This window comes from Denticeps clupeoides, chromosome 11, assembly GCF_900700375.1.
Source record: "Denticeps clupeoides chromosome 11, fDenClu1.1, whole genome shotgun sequence".
NCBI classification, from domain to species: Eukaryota; Metazoa; Chordata; class Actinopteri; order Clupeiformes; family Denticipitidae; genus Denticeps; species Denticeps clupeoides.
In genome coordinates, this window is record NC_041717.1 from 9023544 (window position 1) to 9037783 (window position 14240).

The 14240-nt window shown below is 46.8% G+C and overlaps 1 protein-coding gene across 1 annotated transcript; it reads right to left on the reverse strand.

The window, feature by feature from the left end:
- Window positions 1-261: 261 nt before the first annotated feature.
- LOC114799650 (collagen alpha-1(XI) chain-like) lies at window positions 262-7564 on the reverse strand (the record flags this gene model as incomplete). Its single annotated transcript, XM_028996444.1, has 7 exons — window positions 262-822; window positions 3778-3873; window positions 3955-4077; window positions 4220-4412; window positions 4493-4651; window positions 4823-4964; window positions 7555-7564. Coding segments are annotated over 7 exons (1284 nt in total), but the record flags the coding sequence as incomplete, so codon positions are not given.
- Between the last annotated feature and the right edge of the window lie 6676 nt (window positions 7565-14240).

Consider the following 14240-nt stretch of genomic DNA (forward strand, 5'->3'; position numbering starts at 1 on the left):
AAACCCCAAAAATCCTTCTCTTCCAGTACAACCCTGTGTAAACAAACAAGTACATTCAGCAATATATAACTACACTTTCTATTTTAAACAGAAAATAAAGGTGAAAAGCATTACGTGAGGTGACACCAAAATTGTAATGAACTTTGTGCATGTCCTTAATGTTTCAGAAAAGGTAACCTCCTATAAATGCTTAAAAATACGTTTCATACATTAAGTGCTTGTTAATTTGCTTTACACATGTACTATGTGTTTTATTATTAGTTATAAACTAATACTAACTGTTTCTCCTGGAGGCCCCACAGGCCCTTGAGGTCCCCTCAGAAGCCAGTATGTCCTTCCATCAGGTCCAGTGATTACGTCACCATGTTTTGCTTTGGGTAAATGTAGGTCTGTTTGCTCACTGCTAGTTGGTGAGGTTTTTGCCATTTTACTCTGTTCTCCTGAACTTGTCTCGTGACCACCGCGTATAGGTTCCCTGGCTGACAGGACAGGTGTAGATGTAGTAGAAGGCAGAAGATCCTCCTCACTCAGGAGGAAGTCAGGGAATTCGGGATTGGGCAGTTGGACAGATCGGTGAGAACTGTAGGTGGAGACTGAGTCCAGGTCAATGATTTCAGTGACAGCCTCCTCAGACTGTTGGTACTCTGGCCCTCTAGTGGACATTATGTTCCACTTGTCTCGATTAATTAATTTGTCTGGATGCTTAGTCACTTCAGAAGGTTTATGAATGCTGGTTTTTAAATGTTCCAAATGCTCAGGACCCAACCTCGAAGAATCTGCAGAATCATGACCCTTGTTATTACTAATGATGTCCACAGGACTCTGCAAAAAGAGGAAAGAGGGTGGTTTCACATTGACGAATTTTTTTTTAGCAATAAATGTTGAATGCATTGTTCTAAAATAAAATAAGCAATGTGACTACTATTTGTCAGTCATTCTGGATAAGTGTCTCAACTAAATGCTGTAAATGACCACACTGTGGTCCTCTGGTTCATATGCGGGTGTGTTATCCAACATACATGTCTTCTCCCAACATACTCATTGTCTCTCCTCTGCCTGTATCTCTATCTGGCCTTTCTGACTTTGTCTCGGACACAACTGTTCCTCTAATGCTCTCATAATCCTGTCCATCCTTGTCATCCCCAGTGCAAATCTCAGCATATTTAACTCTGCCACGTCCAGCTCTGTCTCCTGTCTTTCTGTCAATGCCACCATCCTCAACCTTTAAACCTCCCCTTTCACTCATCCTGGTACATTTAAGGCATTTGGCAGATGCCCTTATCCAGAGCGACTTCTGCTATATGCCGTCTTGCCCATTCCACCCTGTCTGTACTCTCTTCACATTTCCCATTGCTGTTGAACCCAGTTCTACTCACTGCAACCTGAACCACTGCACTGCTGTCCTCCCTCTCATTTACACACATTCTGTCTTAGCCCGACTAGTTTTCATTACTCTCCTCTCTAGAGCATATCTCCAGCTCTCCAGGATCTCTTCCACCTTCATGGCTTTCCACTTCTCACTAAGGGTGATGGTTAAATGCACAGGACACATTTCGTTGTATCACCATGTGATGTGCTGCAATGTTTTACAATGACAATCACTTCACTTTTATTTATAGACAACCTGTCAAAAGGGGAGCGAGTTGCTTCCAAATAAAGCACATTTCGCTCATTATATTGTCAGTCCAAGCTCATTATGTTACAGTAAATTTTTCCTGGGTTGTTCAAATAATCTGCAATCACAATTTTATGCCGATGTCCATGGGTGTTCACACAGTGACATTTGCTCTGTGGCTGAGTACAAGCTGGCTGACAATACCATGTTCTCATCAGTTTTTGGAAGTTTCAACAGAAGTATCTGTAGAATGAAGCTGCAGATGAAAGGTTCATGGAACCCAAAGAGACCCATCAGAAAAAAAACACAGCCACATTAGAAAAAATGATCTGAAAGGGCTGGTATTTGGAATATGGCCAAATATACACAGACGTGTATACTTAAAAGAACTAGAATAAGTAGTAAAACATGGGGAAAAATATGCTAACATTCAGAGAAGAGGTGACTACCCCGTGTGAACTCCAGGTGATGAGAGAACAAACAAGAGGAAGTAAAATGGGATGACCAGGGTTTGATTTCTGCTGAGATAGTAAATGCCCATGGATCATGTCTGGCCTGCAAGATGTCAAGAAATATAATTTCAGATCTACTGTCACGACCATGGACTGAACGGGGACAGAAGCGCATGTGAAGGACATAGTGATACAAAAAAGGTATTTATTGTACAGGAACACAGGAAACTCAACCAGACCAGGGATAAACTAAAACTGACCTGCAGGCGTGTGACGATGGCCAGGAACTGAAATACTACATGTAAGGTTCAGGGTCCGGGTCAACGTTACCACGTCCTCCTGAGGCTGCCCTTCTGTTTTTAACAGGGCCTAATAGTCCTCACTCAACGAGCTTCATCTGAGAACGATTAGGCCCTGTTAATCACATCTATCATCTATAGGAGATTAACACCCGGAGATGCAGGATTCTCAGGCAAATGCTTCAGGTGTATTACAGCCCAAACTGAAAAGTTTTTCACGAAGGACACGCCACTTCATCTTTCCAAATGTTCACAATAACAAAACCTGAACTTTCAACCAAACTCAGCAAATACCGCTCTGCATTTCATAAATATTTTATTCTATTCTATTTTATTCTATTCATGCATGCTCTATTTACACTGTTTTATGTACATATTACTTTGTTTTAGCCTTCATTTCAGCCATTACTTCTCATGATCAAATTCAGGGAACCTGTTGTACGTGTCTATTTATGTACGTGACAAAAGTATGAATTTTGAATCTTCTTTGAGTACATAATGATTATAACGCAAAAACAACAACAAAGATTTCACTTTAAGATTTCAAATAAAGAACAATAAACTATATGGCCATGCCTTTCAGTATAAGAGTCTTAAGCTACAAAACATAATTGCTTATTGCATAATTATGTTTGCATAAAAACACGATACCACAATGATTTTAAATAAACAGTCGATGCCAGTTAATTGTTAAAAAATATCAGCAATACATACTAGCATTTCACTATACATGTTTTTTTTCAGCTCTGGCTGAACTAAATTGCAGGTCATGGAACACAACTGCGGGTTTCAAGGCTAAAGAAGGAGCTTTGATATGGAATAATGGCACTGGACACATCCAACATGTCTGCCTCAGGACACACATCTACAAATAGGCACACAGGTCTGGGGAACTGCCTGGCACTAAAATGATAAAGTCACTGTAAATGAAATCTTAGCTGCTGCTCTCTGAACGGCGAAGTAGAATGGCCAAAGCACTCTTTACATCTATCACCATTTCTAGCCACTGCAGGACCATAGACAGGCTAGGGGAACTAATGTTATTATTAATGTTAATTTTCATGATAGGGGACGTTTAAAGATGAGATTGTTTAACTAGTAAAGATTTACTTTCTCATCGATCCCAACATGAAACTTATGTAAAGAAGGATGTTGTCACAGATATGAATCAGCAATTTCAGATATGAATCAGACCTTACACGTCCAGGCTGTGCTAATTAACATTGTAATTGTATTGAGATACTGTAATATTCAAAACAATTGTATTTTTTGTCAGTAGTAAACTGAATGCTGAATTTTACTTTCTTTCTTTTTTTTTAGGTTATTGTTGAGAAAAGTTTTGCTAGTAATAATCTTGTTTTGGTGTATGGTATACATTACCATAACATAGAAATTGGATTTATCCGCTCACCACTGCATTTGTCTTGATGTCAGTTGTTGAATACACAAGCAACGGGTCATCATTATCAGTAGAGCTTTCTATCAAATCTGATGACAACGGCAGCAACTAAAAAATAATAAAGAATGTATATGATACAGAAACCCAAAGCCCACAATTTAGGGTCTGCTGACAAGTTTAGGAATAAACCTGTGGGTTGTGTTTAGATGATTGAGGCTTCTTGGTATCTTCACATGCTGGACTGTAGAGGTTACAGTGATCTTTAGCAACATCTGAATCCCCCATAAAGAAGGTCATCTGTCTCAGTTCACCCTGAAGAAACAAGCACACATTTCATGGTTTTTATGATTTGCATGATGAATATATTTACTGTGATATGAAATACATTGTTGCATTGTTTCTTAATTCATTTTGACAACGCTATATCAGATAAAATATCTGTATTAATGCTAACTTCAAACGGTGTCTCAAATGCTTCCATGATTCCGCCCACTGTCAACAGGCCTTCGGTGATGATGCCCAGGTAGAGGTCAATCCAGGTCACTCTCTCAACCAGGGCACAATCTACATAGAGTGCCAACTCTCTGAATGAAACGCCTATAGAGATATTGTGCCACTGGGAGTCAGACAGCCTTGGCACGGGAAACCTAGGCAAAGGGTAGAAATTGCAGAAATGATTGATAAGAAATGTAACTACAAGGAGATGTGCGGAGAGATGTGGGCTTACTCATAACTGTGCTGCTGGGCACTGATGAACGTGAGGGTGTGAGGGCCGAGGCGGATCTGGAGGAGGATGTGGTTGTGAAGATTAAGTAGAGTTAACAAGCTGCAGTCTTCATTCTGGGAGGTCCTCAGCTGTAGGAGGATACTGAACTCATCTTCAAACCTGAAGACATCCAATGAGAAAAACACACACACACACACTCACAAATGCAAACACACAAGTCTTTGTGATGACCTGGGGTAATAAATATATATAATAAATGGAGCTAGTATTAGAAGTTTATGACTTTTTTATGAAATTTGTGTCCATTTCACATACGTGCAAATAAATTACCTTAATCCAAATGCTTGCTGTGCAGGGATGGCCAGGGTTGAGTAGATGCCAATGTGCAGCACGGGACACCCATAGTCCTCATCTGACAGAGTCACGTTCTTGCTGTCCAACACAGACAGATGCTTCAGCAAATTAACACTGTCTGTAAAGAGATAATGACCAACATGAAACACTTTGAATAGAATTATTGAGTGAAATATGCATTTGTACTTCTGAATGTAATGAGGGCGTAAATACAACTACCAATTCAGCCCTGAACAGCACACATCACCATCTGTTCTGCTCATAATGAAGTAATTCTGTAATAAATGAATACATTCTAATGTAAGACTACACTCTTGCATGGTGATGTTACTATACTCTCCAAAATTGAAAACCTCAGTTGATCTAACTGACCACAAAATTTACATCAACACTCCTGAGGAGACAACGCGGAGGATCATTCTTCTAGGACATTTCATTACTTTTAGGCTTCGTCCGAACACTCAGGGAACACATAATCAGACAGCCTTGGTAGCATACAGGCTGGGCTGTTTCAAGGCTTTGCTTGTTATGTCAGGGACATTAACTTGTGTATTGGACAGCTGGTGTGACACCACCTGATCACATCACCACAAAGTAGTTTGTAGACAGTCCCTTACGCAGTAGGTGTGCATTTTTAACACTCAGAAGATTGTAGGAATTTGGTGGCAGTGGTGGCCTAGCGGTTAAGGAAGCGGCCCTGTAATCAGAAGGTTGCCGGTTCGAATCCCGAACCACTGAGGTGCCACTGAGCAAAACACCGTCCCCACAAAATGCTCCACGGGCGCCTGTCATGGCTGCCCACTGCTCACCAAGGGTGATGGGTTAAAGGCAGAGGACACATTTCGTTGTGTCACCATGTGATGTGTATCACAATGACAAACACTTCACCTTTTTAGCACTTAACCCAAAGTTGCTCCAAGGGGGACTGTCCCTGTAACTACTGATTGTAAGTTGCTCTGGATAAGGGCATCTGATAAATGCTGTAAATGTAAATGTAACTTAAAAAAAAAACACACAGAGCACGTACAAATTCAGAAATGTGTGTCTCTGACAGGAGGACAAAGGAGTGACTGCATGCTGCAGTAATAGATGCAATCGGTTATCATTTCATTCTTCAATACAAGGGAATTCCCATTATTCATGTCTTCCACCCCATCACCTGAAGACAGAGAGAGATTTACTGGGGTTCTCCCTGATTAACTGTCTGCAATTTTTCCTGGCAAATTGTCCTGTGAGCCATGCTTGCCCAAACATGTTTTTGGCCACATTCTGAAAAAATGTAACAATAAAAGCTAAATGAAATACTATATTTTAGGTTTTGTTTTAGTTTTACAATGATTAATGTGTGCTTGTAACCATGAACATTCAACCTTTAACTGCCCACTACCTTCAATGATTGATTTCACTTTATACAAGCCCCCCAGTTATCCCCCAGATAAATGCATTGGACATGTCTATGGCTGTTTCTTGAAATTTGTGGATTTCATCTTGTAGAGACTCTCCTCAAATACAACAAGAAAATATAGTAGCCGCAGGATCTGTGGGAGCAGGACAAGTCAACACGGAACCAACAGATACCATTCGCCTAGGGCAGACAGGTTGTGTGGACAGCTGTTGAGTGTTATCAGAAGGGCCCTGTGAGGCTCGTGAGAGACCAGACACTACCATGGTTCCAGTCCTCATAAATCTTACACTGCGATGATGGCAAGGAATTTGTGATGAATCAGTGGGTCACAGAGAAACGTAGAAGATTTTAAAATAAGCTGTTGGCACTAAGTGGATCAAAATCAATACAAAATTGCACATGATCTACCACATAACTGTCAGAACAGTACCACATACCACAAAAGCAAAGCAAAGAAGGAAACCTAGTGCACACGTTTAGATGTCTGCTGAAAAAAAGAAGTTAATTCAAACACTCTCTGTTCAAGAATGCTGTTGTGGAATAAAAACCATGCCACCTAAAGACAAAATGAGAATTACAAAGTTTTGGGAGAATGGGGAGGAACGCTGACAGATCTGAGGGGTGTTAAAGGTATCAAAGCAGAAAGCATAGAGCCTGGAATCCAGGTGGGAGCTAGAGAAAAGAGCATCTTGATCCCAGGTGCTACTACAAGGCATGGAAGCGCAAGCAGAGCTTGCGAAAACAGAGAAGAGAGCTAAATGTGATCATTGTGTTCGTACCCACAGCTGACCTACATACACAGAACCCCAACAAAAAATGAAACAGAGACATAAAGTCTGTTATTGATGCAAAGCCCAGTTTGATTAACCTTTTATAACAAAAAGCAGGCTATCCAACTATCAGTAGAGTTCATTTATTCATACAGTCCACTTTTTCATCATTTTTTGTCCTGTAGGACAAAAGACTATTAAAAAATAGTACCCTATGTGTGAGGGATGCAAGGATGGGAGGACGCAAACGCACAATTCACAAACAGGGGCTTTAAAAATAATAAACAGAGCACAGGGTTAAAATGACAGAACGAGGACGGTACAGCAAGGACACTTTCGTACTAATTATCACAGATTAACACAATCGGGTAATCAGGAGCAGAGGACGCAAAACAGGGAACTGGAGAACCTGGAAATGTCAGGATCATAACACTACGTTGTAGGTGTAAAATCTGTATAAGCAGCATCACCCTGGCCTAACCAATAACCAAATTACATACAGTCCAAAGGTTTAGATCATTTTGTTTTTTTACCTCCAATGGTTCAGATGTTGGTCTTGCTGTTAATGACTGTAGCTGTAAATGTCTGATAATGATGGAATATCTGCACAAATGTGTCACGTCTACGGACTTACGAGGGAAGGAAGCGCAGAGGTCTGACATACTGGGAACGGGGTTTTATTAATAAACAAACAAATACAAATAAACAATGGCGCGGTGGCCAAAAACGGGAAATAAAAGGGAAAAAACACAAACTAACCCGTAGGCGTGTGGCGATTGCCAGAACTCAAAACACATAAAACTAAACAAGGTCAAGTTCGTGCATAGAGTTCACGAAAATGCCAGCGACCCCGAAAGGGTGGAAACTTCCGGCATTTATGGGGCGTCAGGATTAAAGTCAGGTGTGGAGCCCAGCTGCAGGCAATCCTGACAGAGCCCCCCCTCCAAGGGCTACGTCCTCGGAGCCCCAACAGTACCATCAGTGGAGGCGGCGGGGCGGACGGCGGCAACCTCAGGGCTCCTGCCCTGCTGTATCCTCCCCTTGGAGGACCCGGTCCCTCGGGCTGGCTCCCCGGCGTGGTCAGGCGTGGCGGCCCCGGTCCCTCGGGCTGGCTCCCCGGCGTGGTCAGGCGTGGCGGCCCCGGTCCCTCGGGCTGGCTCCCCGGCGTGGTCAGGCGTGGCGGCCCCGGTCCCTCGGGCTGGCTCCCCGGCGTGGTCAGGCGTGGCGGCCCCGGTCCCTCGGGCTGGCTCCCCGGCGTGGTCAGGCGTGGCGGCCCCGGTCCCTCGGGCTGGCTCCCCGGCGTGGTCAGGCGTGGCGGCCCCGGTCCCTCGGGCTGGCTCCCCGGCGTGGTCAGGCGTGGCGGCCCCGGTCCCTCGGCCTGGCTCCCCGGCGTGGTCCCGCTTGGCGGCCCCGGACCCTCGGCCTGGCTCCCCGGCGTGGTCCCGCTTGGCGGCCCCGGACCCTCGGCCTGGCTCCCCGGCGTGGTCCCGCTTGGCGGCCCCGGACCCTCGGCCTGGCTCCCCGGCGTGGTCCCGCATGGCGGCCCCGGACCCTCGGCCTGGCTCCCCGGCGTGGTCCCGCATGGCGGCCCCGGACCCTCGGCCTGGCTCCCCGGCGTGGTCCCGCTTGGCGGCCCCGGACCCTCGGCCTGGCTCCCCGGCGTGGTCCCGCATGGCGGCCCCGGACCCTCGGCCTGGCTCCCCGGCGTGGTCCCGCATGGCGGCCCCGGACCCTCGGCCTGGCTCCCCGGCGTGGTCCCGCATGGCGGCCCCGGACCCTCGGCCTGGCTCCCCGGCGTGGTCCCGCATGGCGGCCCCGGACTCCCGTACCTGCACACAATAATCAGGGCCGATCCATCTGGGTACGTGTGGGCCCTGTCTCCACATGTCCCCTCTGACACGTCTTGTGTCACCCCCTGCACCGCGCAGGGAGATTGTCCCAGAGCCTCCGGCGACTGTTCCAGGCACCCCAGGCTGGTGCCTTCTGGGACTATGCAGCCCCTCTCGCTGCACGGCCCTGGTGCCAAGGGGGGGGCATTGCCAGACCATCCGGCTAGCCCCTTCTGCGTCCGTTGGGACAAGCAGGCCCTCTTCCTGCCTGTCCCAGCTGGGTCCTCATGCCTACCCGGGGGGGCTCTATGGCGCTCCACCCCTCTGGAGGCAGACGCAGGCCCATGCCTGGCCCGCCCTCCTCACTGGCTACCGGAGGACCCAGCTCCATCGCTTCCCCACCTCCCCTCCCCTCAGGAGGAGTCCCCAACCCGAACTGCACCCCCCCCAAAAATTCTTTGGGGGAGCACCCCCCCCGGCTGGACTTCGGGGTACCTTGGGGCTTGTCCACCTCGCCTTGGACCAGCACATTTGGGTCAGGAACCTCCTCCCTGGGGTTCGGCTCCGCGGCTGGGTCGCCATCTGGTGGACACAAAGAGGGGAAGTGGGGGCGACATACGGACACATATGCCACGCACACACACACAGACAGAGACAGACAGAAGAGAGGGTCGTCTGGTTCCCTCTCTGAGCTCTCCGGGACCTCCTCAGGGGGCACAGCCAGAATCTCGGGAGGCGCGACCTTCTCGTCGCCCGCCAGTGCTTGGTCTTCTTGCCCCGGATCCTGACTGGCGCTGGATGTGGTGGAGGGGCAGAGTTCGATCCCTGGCTCAGGCTCTGGCCGATCAAACTCCGCCCTCAGTCTCTGCTGGAAGTCCCGAAAACTCCTGTCGGTCTCTCCCTGCTGCCAGGCAGCGTCGCTGGAGATGGTGGTGGGCGTGTGGCGTGGGGGGTGGTGGACGTCTTCTCCAGCATGCGGGGGCGCTGGTGATGCGCTGCCGTTCAGCTGGGGAACGTCCGAGCAGAGGGAAGGCGGGTCGGCGACTGGAACTGGGAGGGCATCTTCCCTGTGAGGCAGTTCCGACAGTGCAGTTGCTGGTTGGCGACCTCCTGTCGCCCTGTTCCACCAGCTTACGCCCGCATCGCTGTCCTCCTCCTCACTGTTGTCGCACCTCTGGGACTGACGTGGGTTTCCACGGACCTCGCAACGGACGGGCACGATGGGCGGAGCCATCCCGGCACCGACTGCCCAATCGGCGTCATCCTCGTGTTGGTCCGTGTCGACCTCATACCCTCGGAAGTCACGTGGATCTTCACGGATGTCGCGACAATCTCGGACGCGCGCGCTGGGTGGAGCCATCCCGGCCCCGACTGCCCAACGAAAATCCACGTCATTGTCGCTTTCGTCATCCGTGTCCTCCCACCTGTGACTCCGAGGGTCGTCCACCCTGCGGACATCCTGGACCCAGGGTGCGATAAGCTCCCATGGGCAGTACTCTGGCCATTCGGGCTGGAGGCTGCCCACCTCCTCGCTGGAGGAACGCCACCGTTGTTGCCGCTTCTCACCCCTCTGGAAGTGACGTGGGTCTCCACGGACCTTGCGACGATCGCAGACTGGCGCGATGGGCGGAGCCCAACTCTCGTCCCCCGTGCTCTCGTCGTCGTCCGTGTCGTCCCAGTCCACGGGGAGCCTGGCCAGCAGAGCGCAGAGTTCTTGGCTCGACATGCCGAACATCGTGGGGGTCGCATCTTCTGCGCTTGCTGCCCACGTCACTTCCTCGCTGCTGCCGACGCCAACGTCCTCGCTCCGCCCACTCACCCACCGACGTTGTCGCTTCCGGGTTTCGCGGAGTTTCCCGGGGGTGACGTCATCACGCGGCGCCGCGTACCACGGCTTCTCGGGGAGAAAACGCTCCACCAGAACGGGCGGCGCGTCTCTCCCCTGCCGTCCGCGTTCGCCGCGCCGGGCTGCGTCCTTCGCGGCGTTTCTTCTCCTCTGTTTTTTACCTCTGCGCTTTTGGGTGGGTCGCTGGCATTCTGTCACGTCTACGGACTTACGAGGGAAGGAAGCGCAGAGGTCTGACATACTGGGAACGGGGTTTTATTAATAAACAAACAAATACAAATAAACAATGGCGCGGTGGCCAAAAACGGGAAATAAAAGGGAAAAAACACAAACTAACCCGTAGGCGTGTGGCGATTGCCAGAACTCAAAACACATAAAACTAAACAAGGTCAAGTTCGTGCATAGAGTTCACGAAAATGCCAGCGACCCCGAAAGGGTGGAAACTTCCGGCATTTATGGGGCGTCAGGATTAAAGTCAGGTGTGGAGCCCAGCTGCAGGCAATCCTGACAAAATGTAGATATCAGCAAGAGTTAAGTCTCGAGTTCAAATGGAATGCTGTGTTTGTTAGTGCAAGTCTGTCACTTTCATTATTAGAATATTCATTACAATTATTAAAACTATAGAACAGCACTATATTCAGTGGATGTGGGTTTGACTACATACTTACTTTAGATGACTATTTCTTAGTAGCAAATTACTGGGATAATGTTTTCCCAACCTATTTATTGCATCTGTGGTACTGTAGTAGAACCTGTTCCTATGGTAGCGTTTTTTTTTGGTGTAATCTAACAAGATAAGCTGTGCAATGCCTCACATGCCAGCATGGTGGCCTTTTCTTCTCTGCTGTCTTGGGAAATAATTCTTCTGCACTGCAAATCCCCAGAACCCCCTAACTTCAAGCAGGTCTGTGCTTGCCATGTTGCACCTTGAGAAACTACGATACAGTAGTGGTCATTTGAACCAATTGTGACTGTTCCTGCAACGTCTGTATGGTCATGTGATTTTCTATTATACCTGTATTTGTGTGGGTGTGTATATATAAATAAATGTAGGTCATGGTGGAGTAGAGGGTTGTTCTGTTATTAAAAATAGTCAAAATCTTTATAAATATTAATAAAATAAACTATTTCTTAATAGCCCCAGATGGGCTTTTTCATCACATTTAAATAATCACATTTTCCTGATGCCATTCTCAGCCCAGCCCATTTAGCTATATCAAATTGGAGTTTATCTAAGTACCTGTCTATGTGATTGTCCTTGACCACCAACCTTGCAAACTCTAAGCTACTCCTGTGGCGAGAATCCTGAGTCAGGGTGAACCTGGGCCAGCAACGTGTCAAGAGATGTGATCAGCACTCTAATGGCCACCAGCATCTCATGGCATAAAAGGCACACATTCTTGTCTTTAATGAAGACAAGGCGCTGAGCACTCAGGGCCTCTCGAATTTTGCCTTGTTAAAAACCTCTTGGCCACTGGCCCGATCTTGGCTCAGAAATGAACTGGATCCTAATGGACTGTTTCCAAATTTCCTCATATCAACTTATAGCGAAATGAAATTTGAACCTACCGCACTGAGCTGTGAAAATGCTTGGAGGACCAAACACCCATGGACTTACAAAGTGACTCCTATTTAGCGGAATGAAATGTGCTGTTTTTTACACGTCCAGATCACACTATTTACAGTTTTATGATGACACACTGCTGCAGGCCTGACCCTTTACTCCTGCCCTGTGCTCGGTTTACTCTTCTTTAGGGACATAAATAAATCTCCTGTTCTGAAAGCCTGCCTAGTTCCACATTACAGCATGTCTGCACTTGTGTCAGAACCCCTGGTGGGCATTGGCCTACCTTAACAAAACAGCCGAGCCATCAGGAAAGTGTCATTTACAATGCTACACTGGAAACAGGGTATGGCTACATCAACGTATAAGGGTGGGGAAGTGGGTTGGGCATCTGCTTCCTAAATATTGTCTAAAGCTACTAAACTATTTAGGGCCTGGTAGTATAAATCCTTTATAGAACTGTATTGTATAGCTGTAAAGCAAATAATTTTTTTTAATTGATTGTTTTTGTCATTGTGATGCACAGCAAGCACAGCACACGGTGCACACGACAAAATGTGTCCTCTGCTTTTAACCATCACCCTTAGTGAGCAGTGGGTAGCCATGACAGGTGCCCAGGGAGCAGTGTCGGGGGACGATACCTTGATGGTTCAGGATTTCAACCAACAACCCTTCACTTACGAGTCTGCTTCCTTACCTGATAGGCCATCATGAATAATTCATGAACATCCGAATGAAAATCTTATGGTGTTGGGTTGCCATGAGCAACCACAAAACTCGATACCTTCTTAATGATGTCTTTTTTTTATCAGTGGTACAAATGCAATTAATAATTTAAGTAACATTTGGGTAACATTTTTAGGCAATTGTTATGCTGGCTGCTGACTGTGCACATGGTTATTTATTAGGGATCACATGATCACATGCTACCTTGTCACAGCCTGATGTCTGGTTTTGGACCGAAGCCTCAAAGACAGAGACAACACCTTTTGATCTACATTGAAAATAATTACACGGTACTGCAGCCAGGTGACCTTGCCTTGTTAGTCAACTAATCCAGATAAGACACCCAACCTACACGATGACTATTTGGCCATTCTATAGAGTCTGGCTTTCTCAGAATCTCATGTTACAGCACAGAGCTGTATCTTAAGAGAAGGAGATACAACAACCAGTAGTATGCTGGCCAAGTAGAAGTCACCTGTGAGACAACCTTGGTTTGAAAGTGAAAACTGATCTATGCCTTTAACAATTACCCCTGTAAAGTTATATTTGAAGAACATGCTTTGAACATGTCTGAACCAAATTTCAGTTTATCGTCAGCATTGTGTCCCCATGTTCAGTGTTATTTATTCAGAAAATAAATGCCTCAGCAGCAACATGAGAAAGGGTGTCGAGAAATAATGTGTTCCTCATGATGGGTCTCAAAGGGAAGAGCTGTAATGACCCAAAAGGCATCCAGTGCAAATGTTAATCCTGTAGCACAGCTGGCAGCAGGCCTGGCCCTTTGATGGTCTGTCAGTCTGCAGCTGGAGGAGAGATGGACCAAGACGTCCCTCACAACCAGAGCATCAACATCAGACTCATGTTATGGATCGGGTCACTATTCATCAATCAATTTAAGAATTATTTCTTAGGCATAATGATTAGCTATAGGTTTAATTCATTTCTATTAGGGAAGAATAAAATATAATTGTTTGTCTGTCAATCTATATACAATGGTTTCCATTCCTCATGCATTTTTCACACAACACAGACACTCAACCGATCACTCTTCCACGAACTAACCTACCCACAGAAACAATGTTTTCTTTCCGTGAATAACGCTGCAAATGTAAATGTCCATGTTTAAGCAGCTGTATAAATGCTGTTAACCATGTGTTATTTCGAACACGCAAAATATGGTGTCTGTTGACTGAGATTATAATAAACTTCAATCTGATTCATAATCTAAAATGTGCCTTGTGGCTCTCCTACAAG